General features: G+C 42.7%; 1 protein-coding gene across 1 annotated transcript in view; it reads left to right on the top strand.

The window, feature by feature from the left end:
* The window catches only part of SLC26A3 (solute carrier family 26 member 3), a 39,497-nt gene extending 23,150 nt beyond the window's left edge, over positions 1-16,347 (top strand). Inside the window, exons 12-21 of the mRNA XM_077338185.1 lie at positions 1,491-1,586; positions 3,542-3,648; positions 6,537-6,606; positions 6,683-6,775; positions 8,599-8,694; positions 10,288-10,521; positions 11,673-11,727; positions 13,121-13,269; positions 13,577-13,639; positions 15,684-16,347. Coding sequence (XP_077194300.1) covers positions 1,491-1,586; positions 3,542-3,648; positions 6,537-6,606; positions 6,683-6,775; positions 8,599-8,694; positions 10,288-10,521; positions 11,673-11,727; positions 13,121-13,269; positions 13,577-13,639; positions 15,684-15,707 — 987 coding nt within the window. The 3' untranslated portion in view covers positions 15,708-16,347. The remainder of the gene's footprint in view (positions 1-1,490; positions 1,587-3,541; positions 3,649-6,536; positions 6,607-6,682; positions 6,776-8,598; positions 8,695-10,287; positions 10,522-11,672; positions 11,728-13,120; positions 13,270-13,576; positions 13,640-15,683) is intronic.
* Positions 16,348-27,994: the final 11,647 nt, after the last annotated feature.

Here is a 27,994-nt window from a genome sequence, read left to right as displayed (position 1 = left end):
TTACCCCATGACCAGTCCAGAAACCTGACTGATATAGGTCTAGAACTGAAGCTTCTTCCAGGAATGCTGATAGTTGATCCACAACAGCCCTTTCCACCATCTTCCCCAGAAATGCTAAGTGCAAGATGGGCCAATAATTGTCAGCCTCTTGTGGGTCTAATGATTTCTTTTTTCAGTAGTGGGCTCTTTTAGTCCCTCTGGGAATTCTCCCACTGAAACATTCTTCAGGTTGATTATTTCCTGGAGGGGGGCTCTTATTTCTATGTCAGGTGTTTTTAGGGTTGCTTATAGAGCTATTTTTGAATCCCAGTGCAGCATTTGGCAAAGAATTCCAGCCCTTTTGTAGAAATCCATAGAACGGATTTCTGAGAAGAGAGCCTTCAGCCTCTCACACCCACCCTAATAAAAGCAGAAACAGATTGTGTGGACCTGTTTACTCCCAATGCACTGGACAGGAACCAGAATTCTCCCCCTGGTGCCTTAAGAGGTATGTAGAACACCAAATTAACAGTCCCCTACCCTGTCATTTTCTACAGACTGATTAGGCATCATACTACAAGATACAGATTGGATCCTGCAATCCACAGATACAAGCATCATGGATCTTTCCCCTGTCCACCTTCACCTGGCAGTCCTCTCTGAACCAGGGAAAGTTATGGAACCCAGCTTGTGGAACCCAAGTGTACTAATAGTCATGTGGACTAGGAAGCTGCAGTGTGTGTGTGTGTGTAGTGGGGGGGAGGCTGAAATGCTAGGGTTAGAAAGTACTGGGAGGAGAGGAATACAAAAAACATATTTCTGTGTATTTCACTGACAATAAAGAAGAGCTGTTTTTTTGTACCCAGCTTTTCACTACCCGAAAAAAATCTCAGAGCAGCTTACAATCACCTACTCTTCCTCTCCCTACAAGAGACACCCTATGAGGTAGCTGAGAGAACTATGACTGCCCCAAGATCTCCCAGCTGGTTGCATGTGGAGGAGGAGTGAGGCAATCAAACCCGGTTCTTGAGAATACAGGCCACTGCTTTGAACCATTACACCAAACTGGCTCCTTAAAGGAGGATTTCTTAGTGCAGTGGTCCCAGTCTTACTGAGCCTGCAGACATTTCTGGAATTCTGAGGAAAGGTAGTATGAAAACCACAAAATGGTAATTCTGGAGTGGCTGCTTTCCCTTACTTTTCACCCTTTGGAGGGAGCCATTTAGGAAATAGTGTGATTGCCCCAGCTTACTCATACTTGCATAATCACTCTGTTAAGAGAACTGAAATAAGTTGCAGTTGAAAGTCTTAATTACTATCTGCAGTTCTTTGAGGAATTAGGGGCTCTGACAGGGGAATCCAACTGGTACCACACTGGGGATTGCTGTCTTAGTGGCACAGACCAAGAACGGAGGAGCGACCTGCAATACACATCCTTTTCTTCTATTACTTATTATTCTTTCCCTGGTCTGACTTCAATGCTTAAGTTTTATCTCATTTATTGTTTGCAGTCAGTTCTTGCAGCTTTGGCCCTTGGCAATTTAAAGGGGATGCTGATGCAGTTCAAAGAGATTGGAGTTCTCTGGAAAAAAGACAAATATGACTGCGTAAGTCAGCCTTTCTCAACTTTTTTACCATTGAGAAACGACTGAAACATTCTTCAGGTTTTGAGAAACTCTGGAACTGGTGTGTTTGTAGAGCTGTGTACATGTCCATACAGGACCCCTCCCCTTCCCCTCCCCCTCCAGGCCCATCACTGGCCATTTTGAGAATGGAGGGCAGGTTGACATAACCATATATGGTCATATCACCCACTAAATGCCTAACAAATTTGAAAAATATATTAAAAATTAACTCACCCATTTGGGAAACCCATCAAGGAACCCCAGGGTTTCAGGAAAACCTGGTTGAAAAAGCCTGGCCAAAGTAAATAACAATCTCAATGCAATTGTATTTGAGGGTGGTCCTAAAATCTCTTTCAGACACTGTGAAAGTTGGCTATTTAGAGAAACTGCATTGGTCAGTCCACCACACTTCCACTGCTGGGCTTATTCATGCCGCCTAGCCAAAAGGCGGTGGCTGTCAGGAATGATTGGGGGACCTATTTGCAAAGTATGGCTGGTTTATAGTGTGTTTTGTGTCATTGATTGACTGTTCTTTGCATAACGTGATAACATGCAACATGTTTCCTTTAATAACTGGAAGGCAGTCACAGTTGCGTATTTCAACTATAGCTTTGAAAACAACTAAGAAAGGATCGGAAAGGCAAAATCTGTCTGCGTATTCTTAGAGATAGTTCAGCACAACACCTGATGGCATTTGGAGGAGGCTGCATCCATCCCCTGCTCCAGTACTTCATCTATAGAAATGCCAAGTAGCAGAATTGAACTAAGCTCTCCTTTTTCATTTTTTCCATTGTCTACACAGACCATCTATACCAGTGGTCCCCAACCTTTTTATCACTGGGGACCGGTCAAAGCTTGACAATTTTACTGAGGCCGGGGGGAGGTAGTCTTTTGCCAAGGGACTTTGCCACCGCCTGAGCCCCTGCTCTACTTGCTATCCTGCCAGCGCCCCTGACTTCCCACTGCCTGCTGGGGGGCGCTGCCAGCAGCAGCTGTACAGTGCCATACCGAGGGGGAGCCCCAGCCATGGTGCCCGCTGGAAAGCACCAAAGATGAGCTGGCGGCATAATGGCAGGGCAGCCCCCAAGGCAGCAGCTGGGGAGGAGGACGAGGCAGAGCTTCGGCCCGGTATCGACTGACCTATGGACCGGGACCGGTCTCCAGACCGGGGGTTGGGGGCCACTGATCTATACTATGGGGAAATGTTTAAATGCCAAGGTTACTTAAACCTTGGTAATTGCATTCTCTGAACTTTAGGAGAGCAATGAGAATGCATTTGTTAAGGTCCCTAAATTCTAAAATTCCTAACTCTTTAAATCCATCTAACCCTTCAAGGTGACTTAGAAATGTTTTATTGTACTGAAAAAAAATTCCTGCATGCTACAAGGACTCAGAGAGCACTATGACTCTTCATACTTATACAGTCAAATGTTTGTTGGGGGGCAGAGGATCTTGGCAAGTTTCTGCATCTTTGGGGAGCCACAGAACAGCAATTTCTGAGGTCATTACATTGTAGTGCCACAGATGCGAGTATTAATATTTAATATTAATATTTTTCTCCAGTTCCCATACTCTCTCTGGATACTGGTGGTGGGGAATTGTTTTTAGAAGTGAGGAACTTGGAGGAGACAGAAATGGAAAGTCAATTCCTCTCTGCTCTTGGAGATCTGCTTCACTGATGTTCACAAAAAGAAACTCTTTTGATTGCATTTTGAGGAATAGATGATAAAACTTTTAATCAGACAGAGTTGTGGTAAAGGCCTAGAAAACTCCCTTCTAAAATGTGGTGGCAAACACTAAACACAATTCCACAACTAAAGTCACCTTTAAGAATTCTCTTAAATCTCTTGTAGTTATAGTTTAAAGCCCAACATCTAGATATGAATCTTTTTCACAGTTTCTTTACATGTCTTAATTTTATCTGGGGTTCTTAACAGCTGATTTGGATTGTGACGTTCCTGGCTGCTGTTTTACTGGGTCTGGACCTTGGACTAGCAGCAGGAGTAGGATTTGAACTCCTAACTGTTATATTCCGCACACAATTGTAAGTAAATATTTATTTATTTTTGTTCTGCTTATCATAACAACTTATCATATAGTATAATCTATAAATGTATTAAAACATAGAACATCTATAGAGGGGAAATAATGCAATAGCATACAATCAATATCATAAAACCATTATGAACAAATAATATATACCAGCATCAAATTATAATAAAAATTTAAAAACATTAAGTCCAACTATCAACCTTCTCAAACCACCTTTGGAAGACTCTTCACATTTTCCAGGTCTCTGATTAGACTGCTATGCACATCCAAACTAGTTTCATGTATTTAATAGTAGTAAAACCCATTGCGTTCAGTAGTGCAATGGGCACTAGCTCATGGCTTGGTGTGGGTTTATTGTCTCCCTTGGAAACTGGCAACCCTAAGAAGAGGTTTCTTTGTGCACAGCAGTCCTGACCCTAGTCATGTTTATGCACACCTGGGTAGTGTGGGATTCCAGAACATGAACCTACACTTATGTGGCAACCTTACCTTCTCTCTGCAATGTTTTCTTGACCTGAAATAGGTCACGGGGTGCTAGGTGGCTGGTTAGGCGGCTGCAGAGTCATTACACACTTTTGAGGCCCCACTTCCTGACCTCAAGTAATATTTCTAGACCAAGGACAGCCAACCTCCAGGTGGGGCCTGGAGATCTCCTGGAATTGCTGCTCGTCTCCAGACTATAAAGATCAGCTCCCCAGGCAAAAATGGCTGTTTTGGAGGGGTAATTGTAGCATGGTATCCCGCTGAGGTTTAGGGATGTCAGCCTCCAGGTGGGGTCTGAGAATCCCCAGGAAGTATAGATCATCTCCAGGCAGGGAAAACTCTCCCCCCTCACATGCATGCCCTCAAAAAGAATGCATGGGGCCACAGACACCCCTTGGCTAGCACAGTCTGTTGCTTGGCTGCTGATGTTGGCCATCTGAAGCTTCAGGCCTACTGCTGTCAACTATAGTCCCTGTTGCTGTCTGCAAGGCCAAGTTATTGCCTAATAAAAGTAGATCACCTAGTTCCCCTCTAAGTCTGTCTACTTTCCTTTAAAGCTAACTCCACTTGACATTTTGGGCCACTTATGCTTTTGATTTCCTAGGACCTTCCTGGCAAATACTGTTTTTTATTTACCAGGCCGAGCCTGAAAAAAGTCACTTCAGTTTCTATGTCTCTCCAGCCATTTATTTGTTACCATTTACAGTTGCAGGCTGTAAATATTCTTTATTTATATCTTCCTGTACTTTCCAGACTCGCAGGACCCATGCTGGTCTGACTCTGTCTGTTTGCGCCCCAAAATACAAACAGTTCCTGGTAAGGGCTGGCCAAAGCCCATAGCTCAGGAGGGACACACCCTCATCACTTCACCCCAACCTCAGCCTGCAAGCCACTACCATCATGTCTACTATCGCTGTTCACCTCTAGATTATAATGATCAGCTCTGCAGGCAAAAAATGGCTACTTTGAAGGGTGCACTCAGAGGCATTGTACCATTTTAAGGCCCTCCTGCAAATCTCCAGGAATATTTCCAACCCGGGGGTAGCCAACCTCCAGGTGGGGCCTGGAGAGTTCCTGGAATTACAGCTCATCTCCAAAATATAAAGATCATCTCCCCAGACAGAAACGGCTGCTTTGGAGGGTGGATAGGGTTGTTGTGCAGAAGAAACATTTAAGGCCAATTATCACGTGATAGTACATATACTGAACAATGAACATGCATATGGAAACATACTTAAAGATGTGCACAAGAAGTCATACAAATAAGATAATGGCCAAAGTCATATTGCTGCCTTATATATTTGGAATAAAGCACTACACTACCGTAGCACGACCAATATCTTTTCCATGCCATCAGTTGAGGAGAAGTTCCTGATTGAACTAGCATCATGAGTTTGTTTTTAGGCATACAACAACAACAGGAGGAAGGCTGAAAAGTAGTTTAAGTCCATGTAGAAATTCTGTGGAAATCCATTTTTCCAAAGCTGCTAAAAGATTTTCACATTACAGTTCTAAACTAGATGTTATTTGCTGTTGACCTGATTTTGAGTAAGGTGATACAGGTATAGGGTTTTATACAGAGAATTTCCTTGTTAATGAGCTGTTTCTGAAATGCTATGGTACTTTCAAACAGTGCTGGTTCCCCTCCCCCCACGCTTTTTTGCCAAGCAGCCTTCCTCAGAGTTTAGGGTTTTTTCTAGAGCGCTATAACGCTCAATTTAAAGCATTCAAAAATATCTGCAGAAGATCATGAGGAGATGAAAAGTGGGTGGGAAGTGTCATTGTTGGAAATGCTACGAACAATTTAAACAGCACACCACCACAGTACTTTAGAAGCACAACAAAGGGGCAGGAAATGGAAGAAACTGTTTCCCCTAAAAAGTAGCTAAACCCTGCTTTGCTATCCCAACACAAGTTGGTTGGTATGAACAGGTGAATAAATTCCACTAGCAGGTGGTTATTAAAGAGGATCTGTATGAAATGACAGGAAAAATCTATTAACAACCAGTTACTAAGATGGAATAGAAAGGCAAATGGTCCTAGTGTGAAATGTAGCAACACTATGACAAAATATGATTGATGCTAATATCAATTAAGCCCACAGTTTAAAAACACCCATAACAAATCTGCATTGCGAATATCCATTTAGTTCATACCTGCTTTAATGGCATAGGGTCTTCCAGAAACTCCTGAAAACTGTAATCTGATGAACGTGCAAATAATTCTCTGCTAGAGATTACAGAATGACCATTATCAAAATTAAGCAAAGCAAGCAAATTTCTTTGAGTTCGTGATGCAAATATATTTAACTAATTACATCCTTTCTACAATGCCAGGCATTCATTCTTACTCTATGGCATTCAAATCATTTAATTGTTTCCTTATTTTATTTTACAGTCCGAAATGCACACTGTTGGCTAATGTTGGAAGAAGTGACATCTACAGGAACAGAAAGGATTATGAAGATGTAAGAATCTAATAGCTCAGATTTTGCAACAATATCATAAAATGCTTTTAACTAATCTGCATGCTTTGTGGCATAGATATATGAGCCAGAAGGAGTGAAGATTTTCAGATGTCCATCTCCAATCTTCTTTGCTAATAGTGGGTTCTTCAAGGACAAGCTGATTGCAGCGGTAAGAATTTAATTGGGGATAATATTTAGCAACAACTTTATATATATTAATTTTGTCTTCTCTGCCTCCAAGCCACTTCTGAAATTTTCTTGTGATAAATGGATTTTTAAAAATATATTATAATACATTCTTTTCCATCCCCCTCTTGCTCCTCAGGAGCTCAGGGCAATGTGCTTGTTTCTACTATTAATTTGAATTACCTGGGACCATTACCAAACAGAAGGCATTGGGTCGTGCTGCCAGATGATGTTTGCTCTGGGGTTAATCACCTCAATTCTTCCTGGAACTGCATGGGGATTGTTTGGCCCTCTTTCACCTGTCCACCTGGATTTTCACTACCACACGAGGCAGCCAATGGACAGGAAGTAGAAACTTCCCACCACTTGTTTCAATCGTCAATCATTGTGATATGACAAGAGCTCCCCAGTCATCTTCCAGTGCCATTTGAGTGCCTTCCCCCTCCAAGTCCAAAATAATTTTAAAAAATACCAGGATTGTGTTGTAACGCAAAACCATCACAACACACACAAGGTAATGTTAAAAATTCCACTAAAACCAAGAAAACCAGATCCTACTAAAACCAAGAAAACCAAATGTGGTATCTGTGTGTTGCTATTTCATTATTTTGGAATCATGCTGTGACACAATTGGATTTTTTTTTAAGTTGTAAGGGTAGATGTCAGAAGTAATGCTTAGGGGGGAGAGTAGGAGCATTGCCCCAACTGGGGATGGCCCATATTTCCTGCAGACACACAGCCCAGGCACAACACATGCTCCATTGATGTCCAGGACAAAAAAAGGGCCTGAGTTGGGCCAAGCTTGGGGCAGCCCCGGACCTGCATCAACATCATCAGGAAGTGAGAATTTGGCCTGATTTCCAACAGAAGGCAAGGCCAGCCAACTCCCTCGTGCAGAAACTGTCTAAGTGAATACATTACAGCTCACAGGCTAATCTTCTTAGTGAAGGCAAGCTCAGTTTTTCCATATTCTTCTTGAATCTCTGCTGGGGACTTTGGGCTAGTGTCAGCCTAATCTACCTCACAAAATGGTACTGAGGATAAAGTGGAGGAGGAGGAAATGATGTTACAAGATGCTTTGGCTTTCCTATTTAGGAGGACAACAGTTATATATATCAGCACATTTATTTATTTATTTATTATTGGATTTGTTTCCTGCCGCTCTTGGAAAACCGTCTCACAGTGGGTTACGCAATAAAACCCCCACATAAAACACAACTATAATACCCCATTAAAATTATTGTATTCCCATTAAAATTTTGCATCCCCAGTGGCAAAAAAACCAGGGTGGTCGCCCACAACAGTGGTCAAACTGTGACTTCCTAGATATCCACCAAGTACAATTCTCATGAGCTCTTGCCAGGAAATGCCAGGACATGCTGGCAGGATCTCATGGGAATTTTATTCCATGGAAATCTGCAAAGCCACAGTTTGACCACCCCTGCATTATGATTTATGGATAATAGTATCCAGGCCATGGAGTAAATTGACAAACTGCAGTGGCAGATGCAAAATAATCAAGTTTTCAATTACTGCAGGATTGGTCAAACAGGAAAAGGTAAGGGCTTATCTCATCTTTGATTCATTCACAGTTGGTAAACCCCCACTCTAAAATCATGGATATAATACATGCCAGGGAACAGTCATGCACAGGACATTTGCTATAGCAATACAGTTTGCTGTTAAACATTTAAGTCCTAGAAAGAAAGTTCTGTGCTCTCTGTTTGAAAAGATATTTATGGTTTATCAACATTATGGTCAAAGCAAGTTTATGATAAAATAACCAATACAAATGTAATGTCTCAGGTTGGTTTCAATCCACTGAGAGTGCTACGCAAGAGGAACAAAGCCTTGAGGAAAATCAGAAGGATGCTGAGGAAAGGAAAACTTCAAGTAACCCCTGTAAGTATCTTGAGTTCATGAGGGCAAGCAGAGCCATACAAGTGTGTGTCTATTCTTAATGTTTTGTTACACTTTTGAGCTCATATGCTTCTTTCTCTTGCCACTTTTTGCCTCAGAAGCAAAAATATGTAGGCATAAACCTTCAACCTGATTGTCAGAGTGTTCCATTAATGTCAACAAACCTTACCTGGTTACAGGGTTTTGAGAGTAAAACATAAGGACAGAATAAGTGTTTGCCTATCCTTAATGTTTAGCAAAGTACACGATTTTAAAAAAAAAACAGGATTTATGGCTGAAGTCATAAAGATAAGATTTATAGCCCAGATAGATGAGAATTCTCAGTGCCTCAGTAAGAAATCTAATTCCCTGTAAAGTTCAACCACCACAACAAAAATAGGCTAAAATTTTGGCAATTAAAAAAAAAATTACGATTAAACACAGAACTGAAACACAACTGGAACCTGATTCTCTGAAGAAAGGCTGAACCATGGTGAGAAATTTTTTCACACGTGGCTGAGGCAAACCTAGACAGGCCTTCCTTGTCAATGTTGTAGTCTCCCTAGACACACCTCAGAACCAAACCTAGTTTATCTCTGCCTAAATTATTAAGCAATATGAATCAATAGGCCAAATTCATGAGAGGAAGGAAGGAGTATTACTGAGGTACAAAGGTAAGAAAACAATTTCCTGCCAACCACTTTCAGATAATTTTGAAAAACAAATGAGGCATGCTGCTGTTTTTAATAGGGATACTAGCCTCCAAGTGAGACCTGAGGATCCCTTGAAATTACAGCTCATCTTCAGACTACAGAAAATAGATGCTTTGGAGGGTGGTCCCTGTCCTTCCCAAGTTCCACTCCCAAATCTTCAGGAGTTTCCCAACCTGGATATACCCCCCATTCCCCACCAGTGGCCAGGGTGGATCTTGCAATCCTAGTTTTTTAGCAACTACTGTATCATTACTATTCATCCATTTGTAGTCACATGGTGGCTCATTTAAATTCAAAAGCAGAGACACCTTTACACTTGGAAAAGTGTCATCCTTGTGTCTTTACTAAATTATTGTCTGTAGTATTGTTATGAGCTATTACAAGGAATGTGGGAAAGTTAATTGCCAATTTTCAAAAATCTGGGGAGAAAATATTGTTTGAAGGTCACTAATGATTTATTCATTGGATGTAAGCCAGTGGAAGGCTAGAGAAAATATTCATGTTTACCAGAGTGTTATCAGTATCATAAATAGATGACTATTTATTTATGTATCTATGTATTTATGTTGCTGATATGTAGCAGGACGTCACCAACTGACCATGCTTTATTTGTTTCGCAGTGTGATTTTATTGTAAAAGATAGAAAATTGAAAGTCTTATTCAAATAATTTCACCACCTACAAATTACAGATAAACAACTTATTTTCCTGATGCTTATTATACAGGATTGCAAATCTTCAGGTTGAGGCTGGAGTTCTCCCAGAATTACCTAGCTCATTGTCTAGCAATTTCCCAATATTGAGTTGCCAATCCAATGCTTATATAATCTGAGTCATCTTTTCATGAATAAGCATTCTAACTCATTTTTACCCCTTTTAAACAGAAAGGTTTTCTTTGTACTATAAGTAGTCTGAATGATTCAGAAGAAGAGCTGGACAACAACAGTATTGAAGAACTGGATAAGCCTACAAATATGAAAGACTTGCCAATTCAGTTAGACTGGAACTCCAACCTTCCTTCCAACATCACCGTTCCAAGAGTTGACATCCATAGCATCATCCTTGACTTCTCGGCAGTGTCATTTCTTGATGTTTCTGCTATGAGAGTCCTAAAAGAGGTAATGCAACTCTCATGCAACTTCTTGCTAGTAAATAGAATAAAAATGTTGTTCTACCAGAATTACAGCTGACGTTCACTACACATACTATTTCATTTCACAGCCAAACATTCTCTATAGCCATCTATATTGACCCATAACCTGTAGATTTTGTGGATCTTAAGGCAACTATCAATGACATATAGGTAATGTTATTAATGTGAGTCTAGCATATTTAAGACATTAATGTTTAGCATATATATGGTATTTTACACTTCAAACAACTTTACATATATGATTTCCTTAATCCTTACAATAACCCTGTAAAGAGGAGGAGAAGGATGGGAATTTCGGCTCTTTCCTCCCCCCAACTTTTATTTTTATATGCCTTAGGCAATTTTTTGAGAGGTAGGCTATTTTGATGCTCTAATTAATAGAAAATGCCTATATATAAGAACACATGAAAGAAGGCTGTGCTTGAAGCTGCACTGAGATGGTGACATACACGCATACATGCAGGTCTTGGTTGTGGAACGATTTGAACTTCAGATTTCTAATTCACAGTGTGCTCTACTGACTTCACTGCACTAAGGTTATCCTGTACTACATTTAACATAAGCAGATAAGAAGCATTACCATGCCACTCAGCCATAGCTGTATCTAGCTAGGGTTGGATGATGCCAATAGATTCATTATAACCCCCTAACCTGTATCTTTATTGCTTCTTGGTATATAATATTAATGATATTACTAAAAAAAAGTTCGGTTGTATAGCTTCACTGCTGTTTATGATCTGTCAAGTGTGTTACCACAAACTACAGTAACAGTGATATCTGAAAATAGGGCCGTGAGGAGGATTGATGCTCTATGCCAAAGGGATGCCATAGAATAAGCAGTGGCTGAGTTCTTCCACCATGGGCCATTTTGTACAGAAGTCACTTCTGCAGGGCAAGTGCATAAATCCTGCCTTCAGTTTATTGTGAGGTTTCCTGTTACATGTCCTGTTCATCACACAACAAACTATATATGGAAATTCCATGGTTGCTTATGTGTCAGTACTTCAGGATTTAGTATGTATAAGGCATCCCTATCTGTTCTTTGTCATTTCGATGATGGATGATTCCTGCAATGTTCCATATATCTCTAAATGCTATGCTCTTCTCTGCTAACAGATTTTAAAAGAATTTATCCGGATAAATGTGGATGTATACATTGTGGGAGCACATGGTAAGGTGATCCACTTCTGTTTATGACTATCTAAGTAATAAATTCTAATATGCACAAAATCTGTGTTTAGCTCTGTCACTCACAGCCTAAGCATGTTTACTTGCACACAAGTCCTACTAAAATCTTTCATGCTACAATTACCCCTCCAAAACATTCAGTTTGGACATCCAATGCAAAATGTAGAAATTAATCACACTTAGTATTGTAAGCTTCTGAGGAACAGTACTTTAAATACTAGATTTAGGGTCACTATGATTGTGATTAGCAGTAGGTTAAGGCTTTCCCATAGCATGTGACTGGCCACCTTCAGAAACAAGATAGTCAGCTATATGATCCATCATGGCTGCTCTTTTGCTCAGTTTTAGCACTCAGGGTCATACCGGCTGCTGTTCTTGGGGGTTTTCTGCACCAGATTATTGCATTAGCTTGGCATCTTAACTGCTCTGTTTCTCCCTCCCCTCCCTTGCATATAATATCATTTGCTGGTTGTCTGAAAAAATTGGGACAATGTAGGCTAGGGGAAAATGGGAAAGCAATGACTAGCAAACAATGCTGTATATAAGAGAGTAGGAAAATGATGCAGTTAAGAAGACAAGCTGGAGCAAAAGTGAAGGAATATTCCTTGTTTGGTACCAAATGATATCCATCACAATTCCTAGGATCAGCAAGGGTGGTATTTTCTAGGTACTTTTGGACTAGTGAGCAGCTCTCATCCAGAAGACTTCATATGGTCCAGGGAATAACACGTGTTCTACTCTGACTTACTAGCACAAACAAACTTCCTTTTGGATGTGGCTGGTCTCTTTGCAGTTCTTTTCTTTGTCTGGAATGTAATGGAGGCACACAACCTACATTTGATGCCCCTTCAGTATAGCTGTTCAAAATACTTTACAGACTTGAGCCCTGATAATGTCAACTGCAGCTTTGTTTGACAAATTGTGCTGTAAAAACTCCTAAGTGCTGTGTAAACATGTGAAGGACTGTGGAGGATTAATGCCTCACAGAACCAGAGTGGCTTGGGAGACAGGCTGCTCAAAGGAATTTGATTGGCTAGCAACAGTTGAGCAAAAAAGAAGATTTTCGCACTGACTGAAAAAAGTTTAACACTGACAGAGGACTGGGAAGGTTGGCAAGGAGGAATGGGAGGATTCATGAAGACCCCCATTTGGGTCAGAAAAAGAGAGATCTTTTAGTTAGAGAAATGATTCCCTACCCAATTGATATGGGAGATAGCGCAAGATCTGGAGTGATCCCTAGTGTGTTCAGAGAAGGAATTTTGGTACTGAGATATTTATCCCTGCCTTCTGAAACCCAAAGAGTCAGTTAGACTCACAAAAGTATACAAGAGCTGTTATCCAGATTTGTAAATCTTTTCTCTCACACACTTTTTCAGATGGTCTTCTGGATAAACTGGAAAGATGTGCATTTTTTGATGATGAAGTTAAGCCATCCATGTTCTTCCTTACTATTCATGATGCAGTTCTATTTATATTGGTAAAAAGGGATATGGCAGCTGGCTCCCCCAAGTTCAAACCCATTATGGTAAGAACTCATTGCAGTTTCTGCTCTGTACATATGCTAGGTCACTAGTAAACTTATGCTCTTTGGGAAGGTAGTACATTGATATAGAGATCTTGGTGGAAGTTCTGTGACCTCATCCATATGGACACAGAATGTGCAATGGTTAAAGCAATTTGTTCTGGAGCCTGATTTAATTAATGTAATGGCTGTTGTGGGTAGACTGATGGGGCTGATGTCAATTTAGCAAAATTACAAATGAACCAATCTTTTAAACCAAAGAAGAGACACCAATATTCTTCCCAACTCTGAACCTTCTGTTCCACCACAGGAAAACGAAAACAAAGATTATATCATCAATACAAATGGTGGACTACGCAATCGGGACATCATGGTAAATCATTGTCATTACTTAGTGTCATTACTAAAGCATTTCTGAGACTGTAACCCTAGACTTTAAGTACTAAAGGGCAGTTTCTTTCACCTGAAGGGAACCAGCAGATCATAGTGGTTTGGCAAATTATAGAATATACTTTGAGTAGAAACCCACTTCATCATACCTGAGCACACACCATTTCAGTACCCTGCTCTTAGTACCATGACATACAACAGGCCTTAATAAACACTGGTTTCATTCCACAAAGGACTTCAGTACAGTTTAGAACTAGTCACTACCAATGTAGTTGGAGAGAAATTTCAAAAGGCATCTATGCTTACCTGTTAATGATAATGGCAGTTGATGTAGAATTTAAAGGGGCTTAATGGCTGTTTCCAAACTTTATGATATCAAATGAGAAATCAAACATAAGCAAGACTCTTTTACTTGGAGCACGTTGAATTAGGCCTCTGTACCCAGCTACACATAGGAGACCCAACCATAAAACGGAACCCATATTTAACTATATTGTTGAATGGGCCATCATTTGAAAAATTACATGAGAAGGGAGGTGCCAATAGTTAGTCTTGTGTTGGTTTTTGCCCAGGTGGGTCTGTCAGAAGAGCATAATCATCTCTTATGTAGCCTACTTGGAAGGGAACAGGATGAGAACAAATCTGTGGCAGACCTGAAAAAGATTATGTTGTTACCCAAATTGCTGAACACGTGTCCTAAAACACGTATCTTTGAGCTTGTGGGGAATATTAGCTCAAATGCTGCGAGAGGGGGGTAACTTAGCGTTATTGGATCGTTACCTATGTCTACGAGGGTTTATTACGCCCGTGGGAACTCAAGGCAAACACAGATTTAAAGGTAAAATATTAATATAAGCTTTTATTGAAAGGAAAATAACAAAAGTACACACAAATAGCTAACACACATACAAGCAGCCATATAGAGAAGGGGGAGGAAGAGTGGAAGGCTTGATAGTTACTTGTCCGAGGAGTGGTGGGTCAGAGGAAGAAGCAAGAACCAGCGTGGGAGGTCCCGGGTTGGAAGACACTCAGAGTGGCTGTGTGAAGCCACAGTTTTTATAGGATTTTGGGAAGGAGGCTATGTGACAAGGCTCAGGTAAGCATGTGCTGGAAGTTTCCAGGGTCCCCAGAGATTAGGACAATACCTGGCCAAGTGGGGGGTGATGGCCGTAAATGGATTTGGATAAAGGTATTAATGGCTCTGAGGAAGAGAGCCATCAGGTCCAGCTGGCAGGGTGTGGGGAGAAGATATCCCCTGGCAGAGGGGCCAAGTGTGAAAAATGTTGCAAGACAAAGGATTTTCCTAGGATCCCTTAGGCAAACAGGAGGAAGCCAGTCCACTCACTTAGAAATACAATGGTGTGTGTGTGTGTGAGCTGATGCAAGCTTGAGTCCAGAGGCACCTCTGGGCCAGGCAAAGGCTGTCATTCCAAACCTAGGGCAGAGAGCAAGATTTCTAAGATGGAGTCTGGCCTGGCTTGGCTGACCCTAGCAGTGTCATGGCTTTAGCTTAAGCCTAGACTATTGTGGGGTGCCATTGGTTATAGAAGACAGTGTGCCAAGGCATAAGGCAGGGATGCTGCCATGCGTAACAATGTAGAGAGGCTGCTTGTCATCATTCAACTACAAACCTGTCTGAAGATGTAGATCCTTGTAGACTGGGGACTCTTTTTAGTTATTACAATTTTGGTGTTTTACCTTGAATATCAGGACAGTGCACTATGTGATGACACACACAGTCACCATTTTTTGAGACCAGGACAATTAAAAATTTTTCAAGCTTCAGCACACATGATCAGAAACCATTAAAATGTTTCCAGTGCTGTGTAACAAAGATATATGTATTGCTTTATCCATACAAATCTGCAACTGAGACCATCAGATGGATCATTCATGGTATGCTGCTCAAGTAAAGGAGTGCCAAAAAAATTTAAAAGGGTGAATGAGAATTCGCCACTGAGATTTAGGTAAAACATTTTAAAACCTCTTCTTATAGATACCGTCATTTGTTTCTTTCCATTCCCCAGGCACCACCAGAAACGAAACTGTAACCTAATAAATTAGAAAAGAAACACCGGAATGTAAGACACTTGGAAGACAATGCAAGTGGTGTCAGGGAGAATTATTTCAGATGTTGAAGATATCTTCTAATGTGGATATGTGAATATGTATATAGTGTAAAAATATGTGAAAATGTTGATTTTGCACAATACTGAATTATCAGTCTACAATACCAGGAAGTTAGATACTTGAAATCTTGTTTGGGTTTATGTTGTATACGTGTGCTTGTAAATAGTTTACATGTAAACTGTATAGTTGCAAGTGTATAAATTGTTTTCCATTTTATACAGTGCCTGAAAATATTTTATTTTGTATATATTTCCATAAAGTTTTTAAAAATTCCCTCTAATCTCTGATTCTGGTGCATACTGATATAGTTGCCATAAAACCAGTAATTTAGGGAGAAAATACACCAATCTAGACAAGAGCATAGTTCCTTGTAAGAGTTCTGCAGTTCATCATCTTTACACCGCCCGTGGCGCCACGGGCGCCACGGACTAAATAAAGCCGTAAGGGCTGTGTAGGAGGAGTTAGGGCGGGCTCGGTCCGGGATGAGGAAGGGTGCCGATTGGCCCCTTCCTCTTGACGGACCATCGGCCGAGCCAATCGGCAGGCTCGGTCGATTCCCACCCCACTCGGTCGATTGGCTCGGTCGATTCCCACCCCACTCACAAGGAAGCAACTGCGAGCCGCGCGAAGCGCGGCTCTCAGTTGCTTCCTTGCTGGCGGGCTGACGCGTCGGAGGCGCGAAGCGCCTCCGACGCGTCAGCCCGCCGGCCAGGGAGCCCCCGGCAGTCGCGTGAAGCGCGGCTGCCGGGGGCTCCCTTCCCGGCGGCTTGGCGCAGCGAGAGGCACGAAGCGCCTCTCGCCGCGTCAAGCCGCCGCTCAAGGAAGCAACTGCGAGCCGCGCGAAGCGCGGCTCGCAGTTGCTTCCTTGCTGGCGGGCTGATGCGTCGGAGGCGCAAAGCGCCTCCAACGCGTCAGCCCGCCGGCCAGGGAGCCCCCGGCAGTCGCGCGAAGCGCGGCTGCCGGGGGTCCCTGCCCGGCGGCTTGGCCGCCGCTCAAAAAGCCGCCGCTCAAAAAGCCGCCGGGGGCTTGGCCGCCGCTCAAAAAGCCGCCGCTCAAAAAGCCGCCTCCGCCCTCCGTCAAGCCGCCGCTCAAAAAGCCGCCTCCGCCCTCAAGCCTCGGTAAAGCCGCCTCGCCGCGGTAAAGCCGCCTCCGCCCTCAAGCCTCTGCTGCCGCCGATCTACCCTCGCCTCCGCTCTTAAGCCGCTTCCACCTCCGCCGATCAAGCCGCCGCCGCCATCAACCCGCCGCTCAAAATGGCCGCCAGCGTTCACTGTAAAGCCGCCTCCGCCGCCGCCGATCAAGCCGCCACTAAAACTCGCCGCCAGACACCAAACCCAGCGCCGGGTAAGTAATCTTTTACTCTCCCACTGCCTCCTAGCGCCCATTGTATTTAGGATACAATGGGCTCTTTTACTAGTCAGATACAATTCCAAAGGAGAGTGAAGGGAGGAAATCAGCTATGGTCTGAAGAAAATATATCATCTCCTCAAGTTAATAATACTTGAGGAGTATTATAATAAGTATATAATATAATAATAATAATAAATCCCTAATTTCTTCTGCAATGTGTATAAGGTCCACTGGTTAGAAAAATGCTTTATAAGAGTACACACTAGCACAGAGGAAAGCAATAAAGAAAAGCATTGGCTTCTACAGAACTTTACATTTCAGAACCAAAACAGAGGCATAGAATCTGTGCCTGGTAAATCTAGCACACGATATTATTATTTCACTCCTGCAATCCCCAGTGTGGTGTGCATGCTGAGCTAATCCATCCTTTACTCTATCTCATTGGTGTAAGAGATGCTTGCAAAGAAAACAAAATTGTACTTACCATCTTGGTGTAGTGGCTAAAAGCGGCAGCCTATAATTTGGAGAGCCAGGTTTGATTCCCAGGTCTTTCAAATGCAGCGAGCTGGATGACCTTGGGCCAGACACAGTCCTTTTACAGCCATTCTCACAGAACAGTTCTGTCAGAGCTCTCTTAGCCCCACCTACCTCACAGGGTTTTTATTGTGGGGAGAGGAAGGCAATCATAAGTCACTTTGAGACTCCTTTGGGTAGTGAAAAGCGGTGTCTAAAAGCCAACTCATCTTCTTTTTGTTTGCATGGTCTTCTGTGGATTTGTGCAAGCACAGGCCAGCTGTGGAAAAGATTTCCAGAGCTTTCTAATAGCCTATGAATGCCCTTCGTCCTTCTGGAGCTTTCCAGCAAAAATTAACACATAGCCAGGAGGAGGGGTGCTATTTTCTCTGTTCTCTCCATGCCACCACCAGAGACATGTGTGCTTACACAGAAGACCCCTCGATAATCTACAGCTACAGGTAAATGCATCTCTGTTTTCCTCTTCCTGGCTTCTGTGCAGTCCCACATTGGGAGATTAGCAAGCTCATTGAGTGAAAAAGGTGAGTGTGAATCTCTCAAAGGAAAAGACCATGGAGGTCTTTTGTCAACAGTCATTTAGCATCACATATTGACTTTCACCCCAAACTATCTTCTAACATAGCTGCAAACTCTCTACAAGTGTCCCAACTGAAAACATGCTGAAAGGTGGTTAAAAAAACAAACAGTACTCTTTTGATGACAGCCATAACGCATAAAGTGGCATTGAACAGTCAGGCACTCAACACAGAGTATGATAACCTTTACTGACCAACAAGGATGGGTTGTGTGAGAACACTAACCATGTGCCACATGAGAACTAACAGACAATCCCTGGTAAAGACATCACTCTGTAAAAACTTCATGAATGGAGAGGGCATAGCTTAGAACTCCCAGTATCCTTATTCCACAGTTGGAAGTGCTGCATACAAAAGAACCCCCATTCTAAATTAAACATCAGGGAGGTGAAAAATGAAACAGGGAGTTGGACTTTTAGAAATTCAATAAGGAGAGGAAAGGTTAGAGAGTTTGTGTCTCAACCAGTGGCCAAAACATAACAACACAAGAAGCAAGGTCTAAGCTCTCTCGCAGCTTCTTTTCCACTTAGAAATGCAAGATCTGGTAGTGCAGGTGTGGTGCTCGCCACCAGGTGCATGCATTCGGTTTACCCAAATTAATAGAATAAATTATCAATATTTTCCTGCATTTTCTAAGCCAAACCAGATTATCTGATCTGCTTTGGCTACCAGTATAACTGACCCAGATAAAATTTTCCAGGCTTTTAGTCAGCTGTTCTATAACAGGTCATTCAAAGAGCTGCTGTAAGGTTGTCCTGTAATTCCTTTGTTGTAAACAGGGGTGGGGGGGTGGGGGGGTGGGGGTGGCATGTTGCCAGCACAGAACACATCAATTCTAGAAAGAAATGGAAGTGACATCATTACATTGGAGGATGTGTCCCCACTCCCAAAATGCTCTTAGGGTTAGATTTTTATACTACCCTCCAAACAAGCCAGCTCAAATACTGGATGTTTAGCAAGGCAGGAATGTATATTATCACTTTCACACAGGCTTGTAGGGAGAAGGTCAAGGAAAAATATTATTCAATATATAACATGTTATATGTTAAATAGATCTAACCATCTTAGGAAAAAAGTTTGCTACTCAACTGTATGGATATTTATGCACACATATTGCAGTGCACACAAATGTGACTAATGTTTCTCAGGGACTAGGTTCAAGGTCATTCCACACAACAAGGTATTTAATGAATGTACCTGTTTACAAACATAGTTTAGAAGTGACAGTTTCATATACTAATTTCTCTAACTGAAATGGAAATGCCAAAAATGCTCACCTTCCAACCTACACCATGTTCAAAGGGGTTGCAGTTATTTTAGAAAGATTTCATCCAATTAGGTTTGGAAAAGATTTCAACAAAACAAGGGGGGAAACAGAAACTACATGATTAGAGTAAGGTGACCAGATTTTAAGATTTGTATAGAGGGACACCATTGACCCTGGGTTGCCAACCTCCAGGCGATGTCTGGAGTTCTAGAATCAGACTCAAGCCTGCACAACTTGAAGACACAGTGGGGTTGCCAACCTCCAGGCATGGAGACCAAGGGCTGTCCTGGAGGCCAAACTGTGCTCCTCTCGCACCTTCCAGTGCTGCCTTCCTCTGGAGCCGACCCTTGCAGCCCTTCCCCGCCCCACTGCCTCTGCCAAGCCTCTCACCTGGGGGCCCTCTCCACCCACCTATTTACTTATTATACTGAATAAGTAAAACTATAACTGTTCTCCATTCATCTATTGTCTTCTCTGTACATTTTTACTCTAAATGCAACCTCAGGGGATAAATGTGACCTGATACCATATGAGGAACTCTAAAACTGATTTACCTAAACTTCCTAATGTGCTTAACTGCATACTTATATCCATGGTTTGTTGGCCTAGGGGAATAATTTCTGCTTAAAGACATTCAAATCATATAATGGAAGGAACGTTCTTGCCTGGTGAAGAACAGAGGGCTGTAACTTAAAGAATCAGAGATAAGAGTATAGGACAGTGACAAAGACCATATTTTTCATAAACAAAATTACAGGTTCAACCTATAGCATATACAGTTATAAGGTCTCATTTAGCAGGGTAATATCTTTCCAAGCCTCTAGAGCTGCCAGTCTGAACACAGGGCCTTTTCGCACGGGGATCTTTGTTGCAAATTGTTTGCGGAATGAAAAATCGCCATTTAAAATAGTGGAATTCGTCGTTATGCATACCTGCCTTTGTAGTGGAATCAGTTGCGTTTTTTAGCGTTTCCCACAGGCTTCCGGTCTCGGCAGAAATCGCTAGAAAGGAAGCGCTATTGCCAAGCTCGTCCCGCCCCTGGCCGTCAAGCAGCCAATGGGCAGCCGTTAGCATGCTCCCAAACAGCCCCTTTCCCTTTAAGAAAGGTTTAAAAAAAAAAAAAAACAGACCCATAGCAACGAATCTAGGTAGATTCGTTGCTACGGAGAGACCCATCCAGCTGCCTAATGTGAGCTGTCGTTTGATTGTATGATCGTTGGCACGCTGCCTCGAGTGATAAAAAAAAAATCCCCCCCCCTCACGGGCCCGATTTTCGGCTGAATTTATGTGTAAAAAATAAAGGGACTTTATTTCAGCAAACGGGCTTTTATGTGGTTTGTGCTTAGTGACTAAAGGTGAAGGACTGAAGCCAGGGAAGCCTCTAAACAGAAAGAGGCTCGCTGGTGCGTTTATCCCCGCTCGCTCGGAGAAAAAAAAATGGCGATCGCTTCGCCGGAAGTTTGGAGGACAGGCTCAGGAGGAGGGACTTTGAAGAACCAGCAACAATGGTAACGCACAGGTCTTTAGCGCTACTGTTGCAGATTGGTTGCAGGAGTGTATCGCTATCCGGAGGGTGAATCCACTTTTCTGGATTCCCCTGAAAGCGCTACAACGAAGCGCTTTTTGCGGGTCGGTTTCAGGATTGTTGCAGATTGTCTACGACGTCGTGGGTTATGGCAAATTAGTAGCGTTTCCAATTAGCAACCATTGTGCTATTTTGAAGCCGTGCGAAATGGCCCACAGTATTAGACCAACAGTTCAACTCAGTTTAAGGCAGTTACTGTCAGTTTTTGGCAGTATTATTTATGAATTAACACCCCACTCTTATTAAAAAGCCTAATTTATAATTTTAATTCATATTTTAAAGCCACTTTCCTCCTGCCATCTATAAAATTAATTCAGATGAAAGCAGGGGCCTGTATGCACACATCTATAAAGCACACATCAAAGAAGATACTGAAGAGGGCAACTAGAGATCCCCCAAAAGAGTCTGTAGTTGAAACTAGTTTACAAATAAGGTGACAAAATAACTATTCAGACCATAAAATTTTGTATCAAATATATATATTAGCTAAAATAACAAAAGTACAAGAGAAATAACATCAAGTAACTATTTCCTATTCATGGCTCAACTGTATGTAGGATAGATTCGAATGAGTAGCCATGTTGGTCTGAAGTAGCACAATTAAACCAGAGTCCAGGGGCACCTTTAAGACCAACAAAGATTTATTCAGTGCAAGCACTCTTCGTTAGACTGTGATCTTCTTACATGACAGGTAATGTACATTAAAGGTGCTACAGGACTCTGATTTTACTGTATGTAGGAGATCACCTGATTTGAATGACAGTAATGACATGCCCCTCCCATAGTACAGTGTAATCAGTATTCAAGACAGCAATCAAAACCCCCACTCCAATTCATATGGCACACCTCACTAGTTCTCCTTTTGGGTTGTAGCAAAACCAGCACATGTAAAGAATAGTTAATGTTGTAATTCAGAACCAAGAAATGGAAAGAAAGGCAACAATAAATGAGGTACAGCTAGATTTAGAGCAAGGACAAGGATGCAAGAGGAAAAAGGCAATAAACCTGCCCAATTGTATTTGGGGGGGGATCCAATGCAACCTAGGTAACAGCTCTCATTGCTGCCACGTGGAAAGAGCCTTGTTTCCACCACGGCCACATTATACACATTTGCCCTGGCCAGGCGGTGCCGACCAGGAGCGCAGAAGACAGCTGAGCGCTCGGCCGGAAGAGAAAGGCTCGCTTTGGGGGGACATTGGCCGGGCGGAGGAAGCGGTCTGGCCGTCTCCACAGCCAGCGGGAATGGCAGCGCCATGCAAACCCTGCCCTGGAGCCTGAGCGACTGCGTGGAGGCCTCCTGAGCCCAGCCCGCTTGCTGGGCTGCCACGCGGCACGCGGCCCCCAGAAAAGGGGGGGGGAAAGATTTTTAAAAATTAATAATAAAAAATTGGGACATTTGGTGAATGTCAAGGGACGAGGGGCAGATGCCCCAAAGGTCACCTTAGATTAGAGGGAGACATTTGTGGATACTTGCGGTACCACTTGGTTGCTTATGCCCCCAACAGGGCTCTTCACTCTGCGGGTATGAATTTACTGGTTGTCCTGGGCCCCCCGGGAAGTTCGCCTGGCCTCAACTCAGGCCAGGGCCTCTTCGGTCCTGGCCCCAACCTGGGGGGATGAGCTCCCGGGACAGCTAAAGGCCCTGCCGGATTTGTCAGCTTTCCGCAGGGCCTGCTCTTCCGCCAGGCGCGTGGTTGAGGCCAGGGCAGAACCCCAGCATTCCAACTAGGACCCCTTCCCACAGTTTAATAGATCTGCACCCACTCCCCAGTGGAAGAAGACTTGGCCTCTGGCTGAACAAGGAGGGAGGGGACCGATCGATTAGAAGTTGTCACCGCTTGTTATTTATTGTAAGTGGGGGTTTTACGGGGTTTTACTGGTTTTTAACATTTTATTCTGTGTACTGCCACGGGTTCTTAGGGAAAGCGACGGTATATAAATTGGAAAAATAAACAAGCAAATAAATAAATAAAATATGCTCCAGTATCTGTGACAGGTTAAAGAAAACTGCATATTCCCAGCAAGAAAATATTTCTATCCAAGAATCAGAAATATGAAGCATTTTCCTTAGGATTCTTTCTGATGCCTTCCTCAGGAGCTCACAATTTGTGAGGGACTGTGGCTCAGTGAAAGAGCCTCTATTTTGCATTCACAGGGTTGAGGGTTCAATTGCCAGTTAAAAAGGACTGAGTTTAAGGCAACTTCATGTGTGTGCAGTCTTCTTAGACCAAGATCCAAGGTTAATAGATTGGTCTCAGAAGGGGCATTATTAAAGGGACATTTAGGTGCATTATTAAAAACTCAGACCATATGAACACCTTGACAGTGACACTGTTCAGTCATTCAAGGGCTGCTGTTCTGCGTTTGGAGGCTCTGTGGCCATTTCTGGATTTGTTCCTACATTACTAATTTTGCCCAGCCATCTTTTTCAAAACTGCTTTGGCTTATGGACTCTAGCTGCATAGCCTGTCTTGTTTACATTTTGATCATTCACTTCCAGACACGGAACTTGGCTTCTACCTTCAAAGGCAGGCCTCCTGTGAGCCAAACAACTGATCTACACGAGGTCAGTGCTCTTTCACAATTGTGACATAATGTTCTGATCTTTCTTCCTTTGTCTTAAGGATAAGACACAAAACAAACAAATCTTTTTGCTGACCTGGAGAGCTGACAAGTCTGTGTTAAAGTAGGGCAGTCCCTTTCCAAGGAAGTTCAAATGGGGACCAAGCTACACATAATGTTTAGTGATTAATTTGTTTTTGGCTGCTTTACAAAATGCAGCCAGGGAGAGACTACATAAAATACCAGTAGACTGACTTAGCATAAGGAAGGGGTTTCTTAACCCTTTTCCCCTTTTACCACCAAACAGCTGTGCATTTTCCCACAAAGGAAAAAGTCAAAAGTACACATTATCTTTTTTCTTGCAGTGCCACTGGGGTGGGGGATGTTCAGTATGAAAGTAACCCAATGGTTCTATTGCTGAAGCATCAATATTGTAAGAACATAGTGTTTGAATCTGTTGGTGGTCCCCACCCCATGGGAGGTGCACCTGGCCTCGACCAGGGCCAGGGCCTTCTCTGTCCTGGCCCCGACCTGGTAGAATGAGCTCCTGGAAGAGCTCAGGGCTCTGGTGGAGTTGTCACAGTTCTGCAAGACAGAGCTCTACCACCAGGCATTTGGTTGAGGCCAGGCTGTGGAAGATCTTGGGTCCCTCCTCAGCCTGCCCCGGGACATCAAGGGCCAGAGGTGGGTCTTTTTGAACACCTTCCCAAGTGCTGTAGGTGGTGTGTGTATATGTTGGGGGCATTCTGGTCTATTCTGGACTGGTAAACTGGGGGGGGGGGAGGTTATGCTGCCAAGGGATTGTATTGTTTTATCTACTGTTTAATTGAGGTTTTTACTATAAACTGATACAAGCCGGCTTGGTCCGGGAGTGACATTCAAGAAATCAATTTAATAAATAAAAAATAAAATAAAAATTGATATCTGCCGATGCCTAGGCATTTTCTTGTTGCTGTCATCTGGTGAAATGACCTGCCTCAGGAAGTTATGGAGACTCTCATGTTTCTATTGTTCTGCAGGATCTGTAAAATGGAATTGCTCAGGAAGACATTCTTATGAACTCAATATGGCACTTAATAAATTAATCAACTGCTTGGCCTCTCAGATTGAGTGACCCACTGAAGGGTTTATTTGCAATTATGCTTTCACTTCTGTCCCTACATACTTTAGAACTCTAGGCTGTTTCCACAAAGAGTGAACAAAAGTGTGGCCCACCACAGCCCCAGCACTAAGTGAGCAAGGAATGAATAATTAAACTGTCATGTAAAGGTGGAAAATATGATGGGCTTACTGTTACTTGTTTGTTTATTTTTCAATTTATATACCACCACTCCCCAACTGGTCTTGCGGTGGTTCACATAATAAAACATTAAAATACAATAAGACCCAATAAAACATCCCAATTAAACAACAAAGGCATCAGTGGTCGCATCCTCTTTACCCAAACCTACCCCACCTTGTTCAGCCAGAGGCCACGTCCCCTTCCAGTGAGAGTCGGAGCCGATCTGATAGACCTGGGAGGATCCTTAGTTGGAATGCCAGGATTCTGCCCTGGCCTCAACCGTACACCTGGCAGAAGAGCTCCATCCTGCAGGTCCTGCAAAAGCTGACAACTCCAGAGAATTGTCAGGGAAGGGAAACATCTACTCCGACACAGTGCCAAGGGCATGTACCTTTCAGTCCCAGAGATCAGTCCAGTCAGAATACAAAAACAGGAAAGATATGCAGTACAAAAAAAAATCTTCCCAAACAAAAGATTATCACTATACAGTCTGTATGCCCTCCTATAACTAAATTGTATTATTATAAAACACATTTATCAAACCATCCTTAGTTCAAATCAGGCTCTATATGGAATAATCTCTCTTATAGACACTAACAAATGCACATTTATTTATTTACTAGCGTCAAAGCCCATTCCTAAGAACGGGCCTTGAAAGGGTCCCCTCCCCTGGCCAGGCAGCTTATGGTGTCCTTGAGCGGCAGCTCGCAGCCAGATCAAGTGGGGTGGGTTGCGGCTGGGCAGCTTGTTAGCAGGACCAACAGAGATCCTTAGCGGTCAGCTAGTCAGCTATTTAGCAGTCCTTAATGAGCAGTCAGCAGGCTGGAGGCCCTCGTCAGCAGACCCAGCCTAGCAGGCCAAGAGGCCCTCATTAGGAGGCCCTCCACCACCATCCTTTGCCCAGGGCCTCTCCCCTTACCTGCTGCTGGCTCCAGGCACTGAGGTGTCTGACAGCAAAGAGGCTAGAGTCCAGGTACGGAGGGCGGGAGCCACAGGGGCAGGGCCAATCAAGGCAAAGATGGCTGCACCCTGATTGGCCCTATTCCACCTTGGACAGCCAGACACGTCCCACCCCCTAGGCTGTTTCATAAATATATAGAGGAACAACAATGGATAAGGATACTCAACTTTAAGCCCTTCAACCAAAAAATACCCAAGACAGTTTACAGCATAACTGTTACTTACAGAAGAAAATAATGTAAGCTGTTGAAGACAAAGGCAGGGGCAAAAATGAAGTATTCCAATTCTCATTTTCCATTCTTCTCTGCAGTGCCATTACTTAGTATAGCCCAAAGCTGCTCTGGAACAAGCAGACTCATCCAGACAGACTTTAGAGAAATAGCTGTTCTCGTTTGAGGGTGCAACCACCAAGATTTTGTCCCTGGATTGCCACTTGTGAAACCTCTGTAAAGCCTGGTTCCTAGGGGGCAAGGCCCCATGCAAACTGTCCAAAATATCCTTATACTCATATGTACAAAATGGAAATTGTAAATCATTTTAAAATTCATAAAAATCACACACTCCGAAAACAGGTACTGCTTACTATTCAATTTCCAATAAGATTAATGATGCTTGCATAATCTCTCGTAGAACTAACAATTCACACAGACTGGAAGGAAGCATCTTGATCAGAAACCCTCTTTGATGAAGAAACAAAACTGAATATAGCTCTCATACATTAACTACATTTTTGTACATTTGAGTGTTGTTGAACCACAGCCTAGATCCAGTGGGATTTTTTCTTCGTTCAATAACAGATAATGCAAAATAGAATAATATCAGAATATCAACCAGACTTCATGGAATTGAAACAAGATATATTATCAAGGGAAAATGGGCAAAAACTATTCCTGTAGTAAAAGGAAATAAAAAGCCTTGATGGATGACTGCTGAAACTTTTTAAATTACTAAAAATAAATGAGAAGCAAAAGGTGACAGAAACAGAATTAAAGGCCTAAAAGCAGCATTCCAGTGACTCACACATAGAGACAAAGGGAACTATTATTATAACTGGCGTAAAGCAATAGAAGAGAACATCAAATAAAAGTGCTGGCAATTGGATTCTTGGCCATTATGTGGAAACATTCCACATAATGGCTGGAGCAGCAGTCCAGCAAGTGGGGCTCTGCATTGGGCCTTGCCAGCCATTGCAGCCTCTGCTGCCCATCCCGGGAGCCATTACCACTCTCTTGAAGGTGGGGACAGCCTCAAAAGACAGAGGTGCAGCCTTTCTTGCTGCACCTCTGCTGCTTGTCTTCTGAGTCTGTCCCTGCTCTCCTGATCGCCATGGGCTGTGGACACAGCAGCGGCACAGCCAGCGGGGCTCAACACCAGGCTTCATCAGTTGCCAGCTACTGGCATGGGTTGGGACTATAGATGTCATGTCCATAGTCACATCCATTTCAGGAGGTGCGCCTGTAGATGTTTCCGCATCAAAAAATAACAAGAGATCTGTTCCACAAAATCCAAGATATCAAGGGGAAATTTAGAGCATGATGAGACGTATTGAAAAGATCAGGATGAAAATAAATTAACAGAACAGGACAAAATAAATCAAAGATGAGAGCTATACGGAAGAGATGAAAGGATGACAAGATTCCTTCCAAGAAAAATCTTTTGAAGAAGAACCTAAAGTTTTTGAAATTTAAGTGAAAGCAGCCATGAGAGCAATTGGGAAAAACAAACTGCCAGGAGTAGATGGGATATCAATACCACTATGCTAAGCCACAGAAACTGTTTCCAAAAAAATCTTCACAAGATTGTGCCAACAAATATTGAAACCAAAACAGTGGCCCACAGACTGGAAATGCTCAATTTACATCCCCCATTCCAAAAATAAGAATTGTCAAAGAATGCAACAGCTAAAGGATCACTGCATTAATTTTTCACACAAGTGATGATTAAACAACACTGTTACCATATATGGAACTATATGGTAGGTGTTCACTCTGGATTCACACACTTTTTAACTGTGTGAATCATGAAAAGTTATGTTTGGTTTTAAAAGAACTTGGTGTGGCACAGCATCTGAGTCTTTTGATGTACGACCTGTA

This window comes from Paroedura picta, chromosome 5, assembly GCF_049243985.1.
Source record: "Paroedura picta isolate Pp20150507F chromosome 5, Ppicta_v3.0, whole genome shotgun sequence".
In the NCBI taxonomy this organism is placed as follows: Eukaryota; Metazoa; Chordata; class Lepidosauria; order Squamata; family Gekkonidae; genus Paroedura; species Paroedura picta.
Note: the sequence above shows the minus strand (reverse complement) of the source record. Positions and strands in the feature narration are given on the sequence as shown.